Source organism: Colletotrichum gloeosporioides (genome assembly GCF_011800055.1).
Source record: "Colletotrichum gloeosporioides strain Lc1 chromosome Unknown consensus_34, whole genome shotgun sequence".
In the NCBI taxonomy this organism is placed as follows: Eukaryota; Fungi; Ascomycota; class Sordariomycetes; order Glomerellales; family Glomerellaceae; genus Colletotrichum; species Colletotrichum gloeosporioides.
In genome coordinates this window covers 12,770-31,708 of record NW_025544679.1, presented here as the reverse complement: position 1 = coordinate 31,708, position 18,939 = coordinate 12,770, and the positions used below count along the sequence as shown (strand labels likewise).

At 56.6% G+C, this 18,939-nt stretch overlaps 5 protein-coding genes across 5 annotated transcripts; 3 read left to right on the top strand and 2 right to left on the bottom strand.

The window, feature by feature from the left end:
* Positions 1-2,059: 2,059 nt before the first annotated feature.
* On the top strand, positions 2,060-3,991 carry GCG54_00004247 (uncharacterized protein; the record flags this gene model as incomplete). The annotated part of the gene is made up of 1 exon (XM_045404300.1): positions 2,060-3,991. One exon carries the CDS (start codon positions 2,060-2,062, stop codon positions 3,989-3,991), a length of 1,932 nt encoding a protein of 643 aa, XP_045265774.1.
* Positions 3,992-9,230: 5,239 nt separating this feature from the next.
* On the top strand, positions 9,231-9,925 carry GCG54_00004246 (uncharacterized protein; the record flags this gene model as incomplete). The annotated part of the gene is made up of 2 exons (XM_045404299.1): positions 9,231-9,423; positions 9,477-9,925. 2 exons carry the CDS (start codon positions 9,231-9,233, stop codon positions 9,923-9,925), a joined length of 642 nt encoding a protein of 213 aa, XP_045265773.1.
* Positions 9,926-10,106: 181 nt separating this feature from the next.
* On the bottom strand, positions 10,107-11,188 carry GCG54_00004245 (uncharacterized protein; the record flags this gene model as incomplete). Its single annotated transcript, XM_045404298.1, has 2 exons — positions 10,107-11,076; positions 11,133-11,188. 2 exons carry the CDS (start codon positions 11,186-11,188, stop codon positions 10,107-10,109), a joined length of 1,026 nt encoding a protein of 341 aa, XP_045265772.1.
* Positions 11,189-15,394: 4,206 nt separating this feature from the next.
* Positions 15,395-17,863, bottom strand: GCG54_00004244 (putative 5-methyltetrahydropteroyltriglutamate--homocysteine methyltransferase; the record flags this gene model as incomplete). Its single annotated transcript, XM_045404297.1, has 3 exons — positions 15,395-15,636; positions 15,657-15,870; positions 15,920-17,863. Coding segments are annotated over 3 exons (2,400 nt in total), but the record flags the coding sequence as incomplete, so codon positions are not given.
* On the top strand, positions 15,413-17,869 carry GCG54_00004243 (putative 5-methyltetrahydropteroyltriglutamate--homocysteine methyltransferase; the record flags this gene model as incomplete). Its single annotated transcript, XM_045404296.1, has 3 exons — positions 15,413-15,643; positions 15,703-15,804; positions 15,890-17,869. The coding sequence occupies 3 exons, from the start codon at positions 15,413-15,415 to the stop codon at positions 17,867-17,869; spliced, it is 2,313 nt and encodes a 770-aa protein (XP_045265770.1).
* Positions 17,870-18,939: the final 1,070 nt, after the last annotated feature.

The following is an 18,939-nucleotide window of genomic DNA, read 5'->3' as shown; positions in this document are numbered from 1 at the left end:
CGCGGAGCAATCGCTACAGGGCAAACGCGCCCTACTCATTGCCAAAAAAGGAGACTACGAAGCTGCACACACACATCCAGCTGCCAGCATCATCTGGCTAATTGTCTCATTGCCCCACAAACCAAGCAAACTGGCCAAGTGTTGTCTTGTGCGAAACCTCCACTGCCCGCCGTGGTCTATCCGGACTCCCAGACATCAGACCGGCTTGTGAGGTGGTCTGTATTTTCGTCTGTTGGATCGAGCGTCCGATTGAGTCCAGCTAGTCGCGGGATTAGCCTGACTTCTACTGCATCTGCTACGCCTGCGGCATCGCCCAACAACCGAGACGGGCCAGTGATCTTGCTGCCGTTGCTTTCCTTTCCGTCATCAGCATCGCGGGGGCCTGCTTTGGTTGCGTTGCCTCGACCAACCCGATCCTTGGCTCGGCGCGCTTCCCAGACTTTGCGCGCGTCGTACCTTACCTTGCAACTGCGAACGAGCAAACCGACCAACGGGAGCCCTGAGCTTTGCTTTGCTTTGCTTTCCTCCCTCGTCCGGACTAGACCCTCGTCGTCCGCTGCTCCATGATCCGCTGCACATGCACTCCTGTCGTGTCCGTCGACTGGCTACACCACACAACACAGTGCATACGGAGTGCATGCGCCTACTGCAATCACCGACACCCTTCCCGCGCCGCTGCCCAGTTCCCTTGAAGGGCCTTCAAGACCCCTGTGAAGAAGAGGAGAGCAGACTTTGACGAGCCACGACTTCACCCGGTTCCAGTCCCAGAAGCAGACACAAGACGATCAATCCCCTCTACGGCGCTTCCCACTTCACGCACCACACCGCACATCTTCAGGGTCCTCTCTGCGGACAACAAGCACCATCACTACGCTCACCCGAGACTCCACTCTGCCACATGCGCTGGTGAGCTTCTGGACCTGTCTTGCGGCGCCATCGCTGGTCCGTCGCTCACAGACTCTCCACTGTCAGTCACCTTGAACGGCACGACTAGGTTCCCTTGGGATTAGCCAAGTGGGGGATTCTAGCGTGCTCAACCGCTGTACGCAGTACAACGCCCCCCCGGCCACCTGTCTGCACGGGGGCTCAAGCGAGCAGTGTGTGTGTGAACCTCACCCCAACTCGAAGTACCTTCGGCGTTCAAGGGCCCGGCTACGGATACCTCTCGCTGCAACCCTCAGGCACTGGGTTCAGGCTCAGGCTCAGGCGCAGGCACAGGTGTCTTCCCATTCGTATCCTGCGTCCCGCCCTGCCCCGACTCCCCAGCGCAAGCTTCGCGCCACCCGCTCTTCTCTTCTCCACCCCGCCCACCGTCTAGAGCTGCCATACATACTACACCGGTCCGCCTCAACCCAAACCGTTCCGATCTTCTCCCTCCCACCCTTCTCTTCAACCACAGTCGTTCCTTTCGCAAGTATCAGCCGTCCTCGGTGGTGGGGGCGCGCTGCGATTCCCGCACGACAAGTTTACGATCACGAGCCTATCCACCACCATTAACGACGACGGTAACGTCTGTCCGGCTCTTTACGACCACGACTCTTTTCCTTATCCTACAGCATCGCGGAAACTTGCGCTTGCGACCCTCCATATCGACGATCTACATACGACCCTAACACGAAACGACGACAGACGACGCGACGTTTTCTTTTTTCTCATTTTTCTTTCGATAATTACTTGGGAGTTGCTACCGTAAACGGCCTCAATCCAGACGAAGCCTGCGCATACCTGAATCGCATTGAGCGCTTCATACCAGTCACTGGAATTGCCTCCTCGAGTCCTGAGACCTGGCAAGTAATCGCTTCGCGCGCGATCTGCGACATTGGTGCCGAGTTCCATTGAGCTCACATTCGCAAAAGATTTTGCGCGCTCTTACGCGAATCGCCAAGCTTTCGAATTCCAGCTTGTCTTAAACAACAGCCACAAAGACGGGTTCAACGGACGTGCTGCCTTTGTTCTCGGTCTGGAAACTTGTTACCTGACCTCATCGCCGAGCTTCGCCGTCTTTGGCATTCTTCCAAGCGGCCGTCGCGCGTCAGAAATTATCTTATTACCGGTCAGGATGAATACTCAACATTCCGGAGCGGCGACCCTGCCAAAGGGCTTCCGCTTCCATGATCCAGAGACGAACCCCAAAACACCGGAGCCTTCCGCGGTGGACGAGGAGTTGCAGCCACCGTCGCCTCCGCGTCCGCGCTTCAAACTGAAAAGGCGCGTCGCATCCAACCTCACCGCCCCGACGAGCCACTTTCTCGCGTCGGTCGCTGCTGCTGATGTGCCAATCCCGAGCATTGAAGAACCCGACGCAGCTGGCGCAAACATGCAGATATCCAGCATGACTTACCCGGTTATCCACAACCTCAAAGATTTGGATGATCTCGCGTTACATAAAGTTCGCGGCAGGCGTTTTTCCCCACCTAAAACGCCAGCGCCCGGCGCCGCTCCCTCGCTATCTCCCAGACGATATCCCAACTGGTCCATCGACTCTGCCTTCAGCAGTGGCGAGTCCACCCCGGAATGCGAATCCAGCCGTCCGTCCACCGCGCGGTCCACACAAACCAGCGCCTCTCTTTTCAGCCGTTTCTCTCTCACGTCCGAAGATTTGCAGTGTATCAGCCCCGAGACTGAGGCCTCTGACCATTTCAATCTGTTGGTTGATGCTGCCGATGAGGTCGCTGAGAAGCCAGTCAACGCAAAGGGGAAGAGGAGAAAGGCCCCTTGGACCAAAGCCATGAGCGATCACCTTTGGACGACATATCTGATGTACCTTCAGGACCCGAAAGTCACGCCGTTCCGCACCGGCAAAAGCTGCATCCCTCCCCACGGAGTATGCCTCCGCGTCGCCAGGGAAGCCAAGAGGAGTTGGAGAGGCCCCAAGGGCGCGAAGAGGTCGATGAACCCGAAGAGCGGCAGCAGTACCCCTACCGTGGAAGCCGCATGCACCTTCTTGCAGTGGCCACATACATGTGCAGCCACTCGTGCTCATTTGAGAGAGCTGTGCAAACTCAAGGCAGCCTCCTCCGCAGCCCGAAAGACTCGATTCCTCGCCCATAGCCCGACGCCTTTCGGTCGGACCGCTACAAGGTTCTGGAACCGGAGATCCACCCCGGCCCGGTCCCCTTCCGTCTTCTCGGCTCACGACATGTCAATGTCGCTGACCCTCAGCACCTCTGAGGCTATGCAACCCCAAGGCCCCCTGGCAAAACTCACACAGTCGAGCCCGGAACCCGTCGAAGAACCAATGACGGAACCGTTTCCTTCCTTGCCTCTCGACGTCTCCAGTCTCAACGTACCTATGGAGGAACGTCCGCGGCTGGCTTCGCCCTTCATGCCCAACAGCTATGGACCTAGTTCGACAGGAGCCCTCTCTGATGCGATTGCTTCGATGCCTCAGAGACAGAATCAGAGCTTGGGGCATCGCCGCAGCACTCTTCAACCTCCTGCTCGCTTGACGAGGAGTAGGTCCAACACTCAAAAGCGCGTTGGGAGGCCAAGGCTGGCTACTCATGAGCCACGAAAGACGAAGCGCCCGAGTCTCGGCTCTGACCTGTGGACCGGACCTTCTCCTTTCGACGACATGCCCAAGACACCTCTCCGCCCAGATACGGAGTTTAGCTCAACGAACAGCAACGTCCACGATGACCTGTTCGTCCCGCGAACCAACATTGCAGGACTCTTCACCGCTCCGATGCCAATTCCGTCCGCTCGGCCGGAAACTGCTGGAGCATCTCTGGCAGCCCCTACTGCGCCTCCTGCGCGCCTAGGATCACCCTTCCCTGGGTCAACCAGCTTCTCGTTCCCCAACCGGTTTACCCAGCCGGAGGAGTTTGACCACGGAACTATCCGCCGTCCTTTTGCGACGGTCCAACAATCTGGCGAAAGCGGATCAGCTCCGCCTCGCAACCTGGCTAACCGCCTGGCCTATATTGACGAACGTCTTCGGGAGTTCAGACAGCGCGATACCAATCGCCGCCGGTCGGAATCGCCCTTTTAGTGAACATTTTCTTTGTACATTTGCTACGCCCGTTACTACTTGACGACTTTACGAGTTCATGCGAGTCATCTGCTTGATACCCATGTGGACAGACTCTTGCAAGGACATACCCCTCGACGGTACATAGACGACAGCACGCTTACGATGGTTTCCTTACTTTTACTTCTCACGGACACATTTGCTTCACATATCGAGGGATCGAAACCCTCCGGGCTTGGAGGACTAATTTCCACTTTGCTTGAGATAGTGTGCGATTTGGACGTCAAGCCGCTTTTGTTCTCTTGGCTAGCACTAGCTGCCCAATTCCTGTTATGAAAACCATGACGAAGGATATGATGAAACGACACTCGACGAGGACGTCGGATATTTTTCTTGCTTGTACTTATTGGCAGACCAGCGGACTCTTTTTGGAGGCTCCGGCGGTGTTGTCGAGAAACGAAAAAAAAGGTTCCTCACTGAAGGAAGTCACCAAAAGGCAAAAAAAGACAAAACAACCCAGTGTCAGTCAGAGCCGGGATTCAGAACCGGTTTCTTTAGACGAATGGAAACGATCTTTAGGCATACTCTCCTCCTGCCCAACTTCGTGTTGTGAGGTCCTTGACGTCAACTGACGCATGTTTGTGCCATCTTGTGTGATGTTTGGCCGCTGGACGGCGAATGGCTCGATGGCCTCGACGATGTGCAGCCGAACTTACATGAAGCGATTCGATGAGGACAGTCGGAGAGGAGAGGTGGCTGGACCTATTAGAATAGGCCAAGACGGGTGTGTGGTCTGCTGATTTGGTGCTGATTTGGTGCATGTAGCCGATGTGATGTGCGGGGTGATGTGTGACAGAACAGGATATCTCTCGTCCCGTTCATGCGGCTTGCATTTGAGTCAGCATTGGGAACGGCAGACGTATCTTTTGATTGTTATTGCTTCGCTGTCCCAGGATGTTTGGTTCTTGTCCTTCTTTCTGGCGTTTGTTTATTGATTTAGGATGCACGAAAGGGCTGGGTATGCAGATCGTGGTGTCTGGTTTGAGGCTCTGGATGGCTCGGGTTCGGCTTCGGATGGGGCGGTTGGAGGGTTCGCAGCCGACAGCAGTCTAGAGGACTCAGAAACGGAAGGTCGGGGAAGAGGCCGTTCGGCGAGTTGATTGTCATCTCTGCAGGGGGAAGGCTTCCTCTGGATGATTTCGACGGGAGATGGAAGACTGTGTTGGAATTGTCGGCATCTTTTTCACTTTGGTGTCCTGCAAGATTTTTGATGCCCAGCGAGTGTAGGGCAAAGAATTGAGAAAAATGTGCCGCAGTGCCGGGTAAAAGTCGCAGCGGGCCTGTTGCCTTCTTTTCCTTGACTAAGAGCTTGATTACACTATTGAATAACCCATTGGGTGAATTAGCCACTCGGCCGAGAAATAATCCAGATGGTCAGGTCCAAGTCGAGAATGACTTTTGCGGCGGGGGACGGGGACGGGGGACGGACCGGTTCCATCGCCGGCCGCCACATCGCTGCTTCAGTCTGCCCACCCACCCTCAGACACAGTTCGTCTCGAGAGTCCCGGATATCCGGCCCAAACCGCACAGTCGCTGAACCTTGGGCGTTGCAGACGCCAGTGCTGTCTCACGGCCCCCAAAGCAAATCAGCCAGGTTTCGTTGCAAAGAAAACAGTATCCCCACCGGTTCGGGCCTCCGGTTGGGAATGAATTCTCGTCCCCCCTCCGGCTCATCTCAAATGGCGAGCGAGCGAGCGAGCGATCCGTCCCGCGAAACGAAACGTGGTTCACGGGCGCTGGCCACTCGCATGGAACGGCCGATAGGGGCAATTTATAAGAAAGCATGTATTCTAATGTAAAAAAATGTTTCGTTACGGCTCTGGGTTGTGACGTCCGATTATTCAATGGTTCAGCCCGGCCGGAACCCGAAGCACCCGAACGAAAGCACGTCCGTCGTCCGGTCCCGTCTCGATCCCCCAATGAAGAAGGTACTTGAGTATAGTTGACCCCTTTTTGTGCTCATGGTTTAGCTCGCAGACGATGTATGTTTCTTTCAAGCCAGATCCATTGTATTTTATCTTTAAGCTTCAATGATGATTTGGGCTTGGGTGCTTGTTTGCTTCGCCTGCACCTGAGAATTGTGTAAATTGCGGCGGGCGGCGGTAGTTCTTCGCGGTCTAACACAGCTCTGGCACACGGTCTGTCTAGTGGCATGTCCTAATTGGCCAATTGGTTCAGCTAGCTGGCACAGCTGTCAGCCTAGAAGTCTGCCACATACACACGCACACACTTGCCTGGGGAAAAGTCTCCGGGGACGGGGGAGGAGGGAGGGATCATTCATCATCAGCCCGTCTGCCTTGAGCCATCCTTCCCCAGAGTCGATCGATCCCAAGAGGATGGGAACGGCCACCTTCGATCTGCAGGCTGTGTGTGCGTGTTGCATCACTCTCCTCACGCCAGGCATCACTGGTTGGACCACCGATCCTGCCGACTGCTTTGGGAGCGCAAACGGAGTTGGTTCACTCATGGCTGTGCCGCTTTCCAAAAGTATTGGCAGGGAGCGGCGTCTGTCTTTTCCATCCATCTCACGCAGCCCGACGACGTCTGGTCTTACGCCCGGCTTTGCTGAGGCAGCTAGCTGTCTCTCGCCCTGCGGCGCGCGCGCGCCCTGCGGTGGAGTGTTGGCGCCGTCATGCTGCCTATTCCCCCCTCGATTAATTGACACCAAGACATTGGGAGAATGAGAGAGAGATGCAAGGACTCTTGGGTTCCAATGGGTTTGAATTCCCCAGTTTGCGTTCCCAGTGTGCTAGCCCATGCCCCAAGGCCTCCAATGTCTTGTCCTCCGATCCGATACAGCCGGCCGAGACTTTTGGCGTTTGTGCTGCTGAGTCTGAGCATCTCCGGCCCATTCTCCGTTCCTCCTCGCGCCGTCTGTGACGTCGCACTGCACTCTAGCTCGACCTTTGAATAAAATTACAGAAATCCGGGGAGGGAAAGAATACGAGCTACGCAGAGGTAATGACAGCGACCCGCGTAAAAAAAAACATAAGGGGATCTACGTGACGGCTGTCGCTCGTATAAAACCGCACTTCAAATTTCCCGTTTGGTACGGCCGGGGCGTCAGGGATGGCCGTCTCCAGCTAGAGGTAGGGGTTAGTCGGTTCTATTAGCTGGGAACCCGGGAAATCGGAGGTGTCGTGACAGAAGCCCCGAGCGCGCCCCCAACACACGCGAGCGAGGTGAGCGAGAGCGCTCGCGCGTGGTTTTACCATGTGGTTTTTGGCGAGGGATTGCTGCGAACCATGGCCGGGGAATGGTACCCCAAGTCCGAGGTCAGAGGCAGGGAGAACGCTGTGCAAGCACGTGAGACTGAATGACGGGCTCGGTCGCGGGTGACTTTTCTTACTCCACGAGGGAGAGCGAGGCATCCGCCAAGCTGCTCACCACAAGATCGAGAACAGGGGCATTAATTACATCGCGCTGCTTTGTAAGTAAGTGCAGGCCCGTCCCAGGGCGCCGTCACGTTAAACCAGGAAGCCCGTCCAAACGAAACAAAACCCCCATTTAGCACCAAATAAGCAGCGGATCGTTCCCGAACGAACGACCTGCAAACGCAGCGCCCAACCCCGTAAAAAAAGCACCTTATTTAGCAGCTTGTTTAAATTACATCAAGCCCGGCAAACCCATCTCAACCCCCATCGGGACAAGGAATAAACTGGAGCATACATACAGAAGAGGATGAAGTCGGACCCAAGCACTGCTGAACATTCGGGCAGGGGCAAGGGACAGGGACTCGCAGGGCTGAGCAGCCTCTTCTTCCCTCGGGGCGGTTCTTCTCTCTCGGGGATGTGACTCCCGTGGCCTGCTTCAACCTCTGTGACCTCGGCAGACAACTCCCCTTGGAAGTGTCCAGTTTGAAAAGCACTCCAGCAAGATAGATACTCTCCCGAGAAGGACCTGAAGCCACCACCGTCAAGCCAAGCCGTTAACCCAGCTCTTGCCCCAACCCGGCCCAGAAGCCACGAGAAACGCCGTTCGTTCGTTCATGCACACAAGCCACTGACCGAATCCCCCAACGAACGATCAACATGGTCAGATCCATTCGGGCATTCGCTTCTCTAATGATGGCTGCCTACCCAGTTCCGCCGCAGCGCCCCCCCCCTACCCCCCGGTCCGCCCAAAAAATGCGCCCACCCCAAAGCTCCGGCGGTCCCCTTGGCGCACGGAGCCGGCTCGCGCATCGATGGGGCCCCCCTCCCCCTCTCATGTGTCTTTGCATTCCTTATTCTTGCCGTTCGTCTTACACAAGGTAGGTAGACAGGTACATTGAATACCTCACATTGGGAGAAAGTCAATTCCAATGCGAAATGGGGGACGGAGAGCACGAGGGAGTCCGATGACAGCGCCGGTGTCACGGCTGGATAGAGGAAGAATCCGAGCTTGCAAGAACCTAACCGACCCGAAAGAGGCAATACTTGGTAGTCCAAACTCTCGGCTCATGCGAGACCTCGACACAGAGATCGGACCAGGCACCGCGTCCAAGCTTTGGGTTTTGTACAACTCAGAATGTCCGGCGGTCACACACACACACACACACACACACACACACACACACACACACACACCTTTCTGGTCGCATGCCCTCTTTCCCGTCATGTCTTTGGACGCCGCGCCCCCCCTCCCTAGGCCGCTACGCCCGGCTTATGCTGGGCCGCCGCTGGTAGGTACTTCTCCGGGCTTTTCAGAGGGAAGGGAGGAAAGCGGGGTGGTAAAGTCTATAATATCGTGTCAGACCGCACCACCACACCTCCGATCTGCTTCCCTCGTGTCTTGTTCTGTTCGTATTCTGGGGATATTGCATTAGATCATAGAGTCTACAACTTCATCTAACACAACAGCTCCAAAGCTCGACTGGCACAGTGAAGTGGGAAACCTGACTTGCTTACGACATCAGCCGTGTGTAACCTCATCCACGAACGACTTTTACGGCTTCACGGCGTCACGACGGCAACATCACACGTACAAACACGTATACATACAGGCGCGAATTCACACGCGAGAATCAACGACAGCATCACATCAACATCACAGCATCAACGAACCAAAGCGAATTTCTCCAAAGAGAACATCTAGTATCTTCAATTCGGGGAAAAAGAAAAAAAAAAAGTTCCTCTTTCTCCCCCCGCCCGGAAAATCTGATCAAAAACTATATACATCTTTTTTGGGTTCTTTCACAGAAACACAAAAGAAAAAAGTTATGGCTCGTCTGAGTGTCGTCCTCACACAACTCCTGTCGGTCGCCGGATCAGCGTCGCTGCCGTCACCGACCACCACCGCCTGCGCGCGCGTCGAGGCACCCGCGTCCTTGACGTGGCTGCTGCAGGATCAGCCCTTTGAGCAGGAGGACCCGAGCTCGTTTTTTTACGTCAACCAGGATATTGACGCCACAGGTAAACCCCATCCCTCTGCATGATGTCGGAGCGGGCGTGCTTATCGAGAGTAGGTAACAAGGCCAACCGCGTCGCGCAGCTCGTGACGTTCGGCTCGACGTCTTCGATCGCAAACGAAGATGCGGCACCACCGACGATGACCCCGTGCCAGCTGCTCTTCGCGATGCCCGAGGACTCGGAGAGCTGGGAGCTGATCCAGCGCGAGGGCGCCGCGGAGCTGCGCGTGTTCCGCGTCCCGGAGGCCGCCACCCTTGCCGACGTCGACAACGACGCCGTGCGCCAGAAGAGGAACCTCGTCGGCGCGGTCAAGGTGAAGCCCGGCACGCAGACGATCGATCTTGGCCGGTGCGACGGTGGCGGCGGCAGCTTCGTGTTCGAGCTGGCGGACGCGGGACGCAGCCGCGTCGCGTTCCGGCAGGCGTCGAAGCCCGGGGAGGGGTTTGGCGTGTTCATGGGCAGCGGGTGTGCCGCGCCGAGGAGGGAGGTTCCCGAGGATTTGTGAGCGTGTTTAGGAGGGCCGTTTGTTGACGGAGCCGAATGATTAAAAGAAGATTTTCTCGGGGGAGGAGGAAGGGGAGGGCGGGTTGTTTTTTTGGTTTATCGTTTGTTGGGGCCGGACTCTTGGTGAAAACGTCCACCTGGGAACGGTTTCCACTGACGTACGACACTTTCTCTCTACCCCCTTAGAATACCTGCGCGGTGTGCTGCTGAGCCATCCTCTGCGTGCGCAGATGCTGCGGCCTGTCCCGGCGGGAGTTGCTTCTGCGGATAGCCGGAGCCGGGCCGATCTCCATGACCAATGGCACCATGAGGAAGTTGTCCAGCTCCCTGCTGGCGGTGGTGTGCGGACACCTGCGCTCGCCGACGGCGGCGCGGTGGCTGTGGAAGGAGCACTGGCGGAAGCCGAACTGGCGCTCCTCGTTGCGGAGCTTGTTGGCCGGGATGCGGAGCTGCGGGTTCTTGATGCGCGTGTCGAGCTTGCTGGACTTCATCTTGCGGAGGTGGGAGGTGTAGTCGGCGGCGAAGTCGGGGAAGCGCTCGAACATGGCCTGGAAGCGGTCGAGGCCGCTGGCGTCGACGTCGTTGTGGGAGGAGGAGGTGGCGCCGCCGGCGACGGACCAGGCGACCATGGCGACGGTCCACCTGCGCAGACGCATGGCGGCCGGCGAGTCGCAGTCGCCGTAGGCGTACTCGACGAAGCGCGGCGTGACGTCCCAGTCGCAGCGGAGGTAGATGTCCTGGAGGGCGTCGATGGCGAGGTCCTGGAGGTGGTGGAGGTCGAGGCGGGCGGCGAAGATGTGCAGGCGGACGAGGGCCCAGTGCAGACGCTGGCAGGGGACGCCGGGGGCGTCGCTGACGAGGGTGATCATCTCGTCGAGGTGGCGGCGGAAGCCGTCACGCTGGTGAAGCCAGACGACAAAGAGGTCGAACATGGAGGCGGACTCGTTGGGGAGGCGGATAGTGGAGTTTTGCTGCGGGAGCCATACTTGGACGGGCTTGCCCGATGTGTTGACGATGCCGGCCGGCGTGGCGTCGAGTTGGTCCTCGAAGAAGGGGGCGACGTTGCTGAGCATCCTCTTGTTCACGCGGAACTCCTTCATCTTCTCGCCTCTGCCGACGAATACGCGGGCCACGTTCTCATCTTCGCTTGATCTGAGAACGAGTTTGTTAGTCGTGTCGAGTTGGCAGATCAGGGGTAGACGACTTACACATTGCCCATTGAAGGGTTGGAAAAGATAGCCTTTGGTCTCGACATGGGGGCCATTGTGATGATTTATGGCAGTGCTCAGCACCAGATATTCGAGCTCAGCTCTGTAGTAAGAAAGTAGAACAGACACACAAGAATAAAGATACTAAACCAAGGAAAAGGAACCAGTTGAAGGCCGTGAAGACGTGATGCGTTGCAATGACTCTCCCAGAGAGCTTGAGAAGAGGAAGGAGAGCAGATCACACACGAACTCCTGACCCAGAACCGAGGAAAGCTCTCCCGTTATGAATTGCTTCAAGTGCCCCCGATGCAACTCCAGCCAGGGCAGAGCAACAGCATCGAGCATGGGAGAGCATGGGAGGAACATGGGGCCGGCTTGGGACCAGCGTAGGACACGGCATGGGATGGAACGGCGTGGTGGAGAGCATGGGATGGCGGCATGGCGCACGCAAACTCCGCTAACACAGTCTAGCACGAAACCCCCTTTGTCGTCTGCCAAGCGCAGTGTGCGAATAAGCTTATACGTGATAATCGACGTTAAGTCGGTTTCAGAAAGGAGGGACAGCCGTGGCTGGCTCCGGTGCTTACTGCTGGCATCTGGGGCTCGTGCCGGGGTCCGCCGGGGCGGCTTCCTGGCAGCTCGCCTTAAGAGAAGGCTGATATGGGACAGCGGTTCACGAAAAAGACGAGATGTCGTTGCTTGGGACGGGCAGGGGTCGCGGTTTCAAACGTCATTGTCAAACACGCTGTGTGCAGTGGTGTGGGAGTCGTGCCGCGCGAAGTGTACCCTCGACATGGCTCGACTGCTTCAGGTGACAGGGTTGCGGGCTGTGAGCCACTGGTTTTTTCGCGGGCAGACGGCTGTAGCGGAAGCTTGGGGCAGCCTTAGCTGTGGCTGATATAGGACCGGGGTGCGGTGCTTGGGCTAGGGTGCATTTCTTGACGTTCCCGCAAGCCCTTGTCAAGAACCGTCTCGTCTGTGCAGACGATCTCTTACCAGACCGGTCCAAGGGGATTGGAGTTGCATCCAGACACTCTTCTGTGAGGATGCCGTAGCACACGCGTGGGTTCGGTGGTAGCGTACCAGCTTGGCTGTCAATCTCACCCACAGACGGCACAGAGATGGTATCACGGCTCCTATTTTTGGTGGCGTTTTTTTTTTATAAACTCATGGCTTGAAATGTTTTGGACGAGCAAGCCAGACGAAGAGTTGAGGCGTATTGTGTCGTTGTTTCCTTGTCAGTTGTGGCCAATAAACAAGCTAAGCAGGTTGTGAGAAGGATTGTGTTAGCTCCCACAACCCCGGCTATAACGGAATGAAACTCGTTGAAGACAGCTCCGCTTGCGCGCGCGCGAGGGCATCGTGGCTGGCCTCAGTCGCCCGCATCACGAATCACGGCCGCCTGGGCCTCGAGTTGGTCTTTTGCAGCGCTCAGATGTGATTGAAAAAAAGGAGGCATCTCAATGCGCATGACCATGACCATTAACCGGTAGATGTGCAATGATCGTAGCCAGCATCGAGGATCCGTTCGTTCTCGATCTTTTCGACTGCGCCCGCGCTGCATTGTCCTCCTTCTTGCGGCCGTCCAATGTTGCTTGGATCGTCGAGGCAGTGCAACTCAAGCCGCGGGATTTTCGTGCATCTTGACGCAGGTCAGCCGAAGAACGGATGCTAAGGCCCAGGCACCTATATCGCAACCATGGGACGTTTGGTTTCAGTCGTGGAGTTGGGGTTCGCTGGAAAAATCGAAGGCCCGTATTCACGAGCTCGTCTAAGAGAGGTTTGAAACCGGGCGTCGAACCGCGGAGTTGAGGCGAGCATGGCCGCGAGGAGTGGAAAAGTGCCACACTGCTTCTGCAAAGGGGGAGCCACTGAGCCAGGAGGCTGGCGCACAGGGCGATTGTCGGGCCGGGCGGCAGAATGCAGAGGCGGTGCCCATTGACAAGCCCGGTCAAGGGAGACCTGCAATATCGGGGGCAGCTGGCTCCGATGTGCCTGCATGGAGATGTGGAGTTGAGGGGTGTTTGAGTGGGAGGGACTCGGAAGTCTTGAGATTCAAGATTGCAAGATTGAGAACCCCCCGACCCGACAGCGACCCCGACACCCGTGTCCGACCCCCGACCCGTAACCGTACCTGGTAACAAGAGGAAGAACCGGGAGCAAGGGTCTACCGCAGTAGTCTGTTTTGCGCGGGTTTTTTTTTTTTTTTTTTNTTTTTTTTTTTTTTTTTCTTGTCGTCGTCTTTCTCTCTTTCTCTCCAGCTGGAGACAGGGTCCACGGAGTCTCCCAGGCGAGGCGAAAAGACTCCGGTCCTCTGCCGCCGCCCCGTCGTCAATCGTCGAGTCGGCGGGTTCTCGTCTGGGTCGTGTCTGGGTCAAGATTGGGTCCCTGGTTTTTAGGTCGATCACGCCATTGCGGATTGCCCCAGAAACAATAAGTGTCAAGGCCACGGCCATCGCGGGCGATTGTTTGCCCAAGATGTTTTGACGGCGACAGACCAGACGAGGGGCATTGACGATCTTCAGAAGATGGCGGTTGACGTCGGGAGCTCCCACGACGATCAAGCAGCGGTCGAGACTGGATTAGATCATTTTAGTGTACCAACAGACGCCGTTGAGCGGTGACGAGTGGCGGATCGACTGCAATTGGACTGGACACCGTTTGCGAGAGAGAAAAAAGAAAAGTCTGGGTGAGAGCTAGGCCTTCTTCGAGACACCCGCCACGACGTCAACGTTGGCTCAATTGAACGGTGAAGAATTCATCCAATCGAGAGAAAGGGCGCGCGTGAGGGTAAGACATGGCTGTCTGAGCTGAGGGAGAGGTCGAGGAATTCGTCGTGATGCATCACCACCTCAACACTTGGATAGCTCGAGGACCCTGGAGATGTCTCCTTGCTTGGATTGCAGCTTGGTGAGGTGAGCTTCGCTGGGCCACATGTGCTTCACAGCAGTGGTAGTGGCCAATGGGAGGCAGGGACACGCAGCTGCCCGCACTTGCCCACAAAAAAATGGCTTTAAGCTTGTGGGATCCTGAAGTGTGAGGCAAGGACGTGGCCGTTGGCTATCTCTGGCTCCGATAAGGCAAAATCTGAATCCCACCATTGCCCACACCGCCCTTCCATTTCGAGGCAGGTCCCTTGCGTTCCTGCCGCCCTGTGGCGGGTTGGGCCAATCAACGATCGCCTGCCCCTCCATACCAGAGGTACCCTCCCTTCTCGCCTCAGGCCCGCGCCCATTGTGTCTGCGTGTCTTGTGCTGCATTGTCGCCGGTACGAACCTTAGCTGGCCTGACCTTGGCCTCTCATGCAGTTGTCTGACTCTCTGTGCCTTTTTTTGCTACAATCCTCGGTTTGGAGCACAGACGGTCAGAGGCGCAGAGCATGGAACATCGGGGAAAGGCAGGAAACAATGGGGGAAAGCCAATGGAGGGAGCAAGAAAAGCTTCACCTGGAGGTAGGTACCTTAGCTGTAGGTGAGGTAAGGTAGGGACAAGCTTGAGCAGGTACAGAGGGGCACTAACAGAAAACAATGGGTGGCTTGCGGCCTCCCGCCGGAGCTCCCTCGCAGCTTGCGATAGTGCTTTGTACCCCGCCATCTTAAGGTGCCTCGCCAACAGTGGAGACCTCAAGCAAGATTCCCCCAATTGAGTCCCCCGCCAGCCGCCACGCTGCATTCTCACGAAGTGTCAGAGGCCACTTTCTCATGGGCAATCTGCGACAACCCCTCCTTCCCTTTCCAAAGTACCCCACCTGAACGCTACTGGAAGGACTTCTCACCTCATTTTTTTTTTCTCCCGGCGATTTGGCTGGCTGGCAGAGTCCAAAAGAGGTGATCAATAAAAATAAAAAATAAAATAACGAAAACTCCGGGGCCTCCACCAAAGTACCAATTGCTCGTACCATAGACAATCCATACCTACCCAACGGTGAGAGGGAGGGGAAAAACACAAAAAAGTGACATTGAGGCTGCAAGCCGACTTCGCTCTCCAGTCAACTGCCTGGGGACCCAGCCCAGCCTCTCTGCCCCTCGCACGCAATTGCCCAATTCACCGACTCGCGGGCCGCTAGAGTTTTTTCACACGTCCACCACCTCGACCTTTGGAAGACTACTTCATCTGCCCCTCCTCCTCTTCCATCCTCTTTTCCTTCTTCTCTTTCTTCCCCCAACCGCCTGACTCCCAAGTTCTTCTTCCTTACCTTGCTTATTGTCGGCGGGGTAATTCCACAACACATCATTTTATCACACTTGAGTCTTTTGCGTCGATCAGCAACAGCATTCAAGATGGTTCAGTCCTCGGTTCTTGGTTTCCCCCGCATGGGTGTGAACCGTGACCTCAAGAAGGCCAACGAGGCTTACTGGGCCGGCAAGCTCTCTCGCGATGAGCTCCTCGCTGAGGGTAAGAGACTGCGTCTCGCCCACTGGAAGATCCAGAAGGATGCCGGTGTCGACATCATCCCCTCCAACGACTTTGCCTTCTACGACCAGGTCCTTGACCACATCCAGCTCTTCAACGTAAGTGACTCACCCCGAAATCTCACTAAGCCCATCATCAAGCTGACAACCTGCCTCAGGCCATTCCTCCCCGTTACGCCGAGACCAAGCTTGAGCCCATTGACGAGTACTTCGCCATGGGCCGCGGCCACCAGAAGGACGGCATCGACGTCCCCTCTCTGGTAAGCCCCGCCCCCGCCCCCGCTCATGCACGGGCGATGAAAAAATCTCATAACGTAAAACAAATACTGATGGATCCGTCAACAGGAAATGGTCAAGTGGTTCGACTCCAACTACCACTATGTCAAGCCTACCCTCCAGGATGGCCAGACCTTCAAGCTCGCTGCCAACCCCAAGCCCGTTGTTGAGTTCAACGAGGCCAAGGAGGCCGGCATCATCACCCGCCCCGTCCTTGTCGGCCCCGTCTCTTTCCTCCACCTGGGAAAGCCCGACCGTGGCCAGTCCGTTGACCCCATCTCTCTGCTCGACAAGCTCGTCCCCGTCTACGTTGAGCTCCTGAAGCAGCTCAAGGCCGCTGGTGCCGAGACTGTCCAGATTGACGAGCCCATCCTCGTCTTCGACCTCCCCGAGAAGTCCAAGGCTGCCTTCAAGCCCGCCTACGAGGCTCTCACCGCCGCCGGCCTCCCCAAGCTGGTTCTGGCCACCTACTTCGGTGACATCGTCCACAACTTTGACGTCCTCCCCTCCATCAGCAACGTCTACGGCCTCCACGTCGACCTTGTCCGCAACCCCGAGCAGCTCGGCCCCGTCGTTGAGAAGCTCGGCCCCAAGCAGATCCTGTCCGCCGGTGTCGTCGACGGCCGTAACATCTGGAAGACCAACTTCTCTCGCGCCATTGACACCGTCAAGCAGGCTATTGCCAAGCTCGGCGAGGACCGTGTCATCGTCGCCACCTCTTCTTCCCTCCTCCACACCCCCCACACTCTTACCTCCGAGAAGAAGCTCCCTGAGGAGGTCTACGCCTGGTTCTCCTTCGCCTCCGAGAAGGCCGTTGAGGTTGCCACCATTGCCAAGGCCATCACCAACGCTGCCTCCGTCCAGGCCCAGCTTGATGCCAACGCCAAGGACATCCAGTCCCGCGCTACGTCTGCCCGCACCAACGACCCTAACGTCAAGAAGCGCCAGTCTGAGGTCACCCCTGAGATGCACAACCGCAAGTCTGAGTTCCCCACTCGTATTGCTGCCCAGAAGAAGCACCTGAACCTTCCTCTCTTCCCTACCACCACCATCGGCTCCTTCCCCCAGACCAAGGAGATCCGTATCCAGCGCAACAAGTTCACCAAGGGTGAGATTACCGCTGAGCAGTACGAGAAGTTCATCGAGAAGGAGATGGACGATGTCATCGCCATCCAGAACGAGCTTGACCTGGACGTCCTCGTCCACGGTGAGCCCGAGCGTAACGACATGGTTCAGTACTTCGGTGAGCGCATGGACGGTTACGTCTTCACCACCCACGCCTGGGTCCAGTCCTACGGATCCCGCTGCGTCCGTCCCCCCATCGTTGTCGGTGACATCTCTCGCCGCAACAACCAGCCCATGACCGTCAAGGAGTCCAAGTACGCTGCTGCTCACTCCAAGCGCGTCATGAAGGGCATGCTTACTGGTCCCATCACCTGCTTGCGCTGGTCTTTCCCCCGTGACGACGTTCACCAGTCCGTCCAGGCCCAGCAGCTTGCTCTGGCTCTCCGCGACGAGGTCGTCGACCTCGAGGCCGCCGGCATCTACGTCATCCAGGTCGACGAGCCTGCTCTCCGTGAGGGTCTCCCTCTCCGCTCCGGCAAGGAGCGTGAGGCTTACCTCGCCTGGGCTGTTGACTCCTTCAAGCTGTCCACCGCCGGTGTCGAGGACTCCACTCAGATCCACTCTCACTTTTGCTACTCCGAGTTCCAGGACTTCTTCCACGCCATCGCTGCCCTCGATGCCGATGTCCTGTCCATCGAGAACAGCAAGTCTGACGCCAAGCTCCTCCGTGTCTTCGAGGAGAAGGCCTACCCCCGCCACATCGGCCCTGGTGTCTACGACATCCACTCTCCTCGTGTTCCCTCCGAGGAGGAGATCAAGACCCGCATCGAGGAGATGCTTAACAACGGTCTCCGCCCTGAGCAGCTCTGGATCAACCCCGACTGCGGTCTGAAGACCCGCCAGTGGGCCGAGACCAAGGCTGCGCTGACCAACATGGTCAACGCCGCCAAGTACTTCCGCACCAAGTACGCCGACAAGGCCTAAGCGGATGATGCGATGTATATGAAGTGTGATTTAGGTGTTGGGTGGGAAACGATGGTCTATTCAACAGACATGAAGTGGCAATACCCGCGGGGATAACCGGAAAAAATCAAAGGGGAAGGGCTCAGGCACATTCAACATAGGCGTTCTTTTTTCAACATATCTCCACGGCGTTTTGCAAGCGGGTTTGGGACTCGGGGAAAAGTAAGGCATTCAACAGATACCGCTTTCAGGGAAGGGTCCCTAGGTAGACACAAATGCCCCTTAACGGGCAGAGGTCTAATGTAGTTAGTACGTCATGAATTCATGATTATGGTTCAATCACCTTTTGGTCTTCTCGCCTGTGACAATGCGTGCGAACCGCCCCTAACGCACCACAGGCATGGTTCGGGCTCAGTTGCCTTTGGAGAAGAAGTCGTTGATTTTACCTACAACTTTAGCCGTAGACGGGGCCGTGCGGTGTCATGGGTTGTGGCACATGTTAGTCTCAAGCGACAACTAGTCAAACAAGACCCTTGCAACGGATCAACAGAGTCTTCGAAACGTCTTTGCACAAAAAAAAATGCAACTTCATTTACGAGAAACCCGGAGAACACCGTAGCGAGAAACGGGGCTTGTGTCGCGCGTAGAGGGCACACTCAAGCAGATCGAGCTTTGGGGTTCGCGAGGTCTGGTCGAGGGGAGGCAGGCCGTTGGTTGCCGGATCGGCGCCGCGAAAGGGGAATAACTCGGGATGACGCCACAGGAGAGCGTCACAGTCTGTTGCCATGCATCCATCACTGACGCACACTATTCGGCAATCCCAATTACTCAGCAAAGTGGGAATGGATGGCTTCACTGATGGCGTGAGATATGGACATGCCGCGGTTGTTCTAGGGCGGTGGTTATAAGGCGCTGTGCAATTCGTTACTGGACGGCGTACCTTTGCACCGAAGCTGATAAATCTTGCCTCTGAGGACCCCACACTTGTTAGTGTCTCTTGCTGGGCAATTGTTCAAAGGACGACGAGCTTCTTTCCTATCTCGACCAGGATAAGTTTGACAAATCGACGACTAACTACCACAAAGCACCCT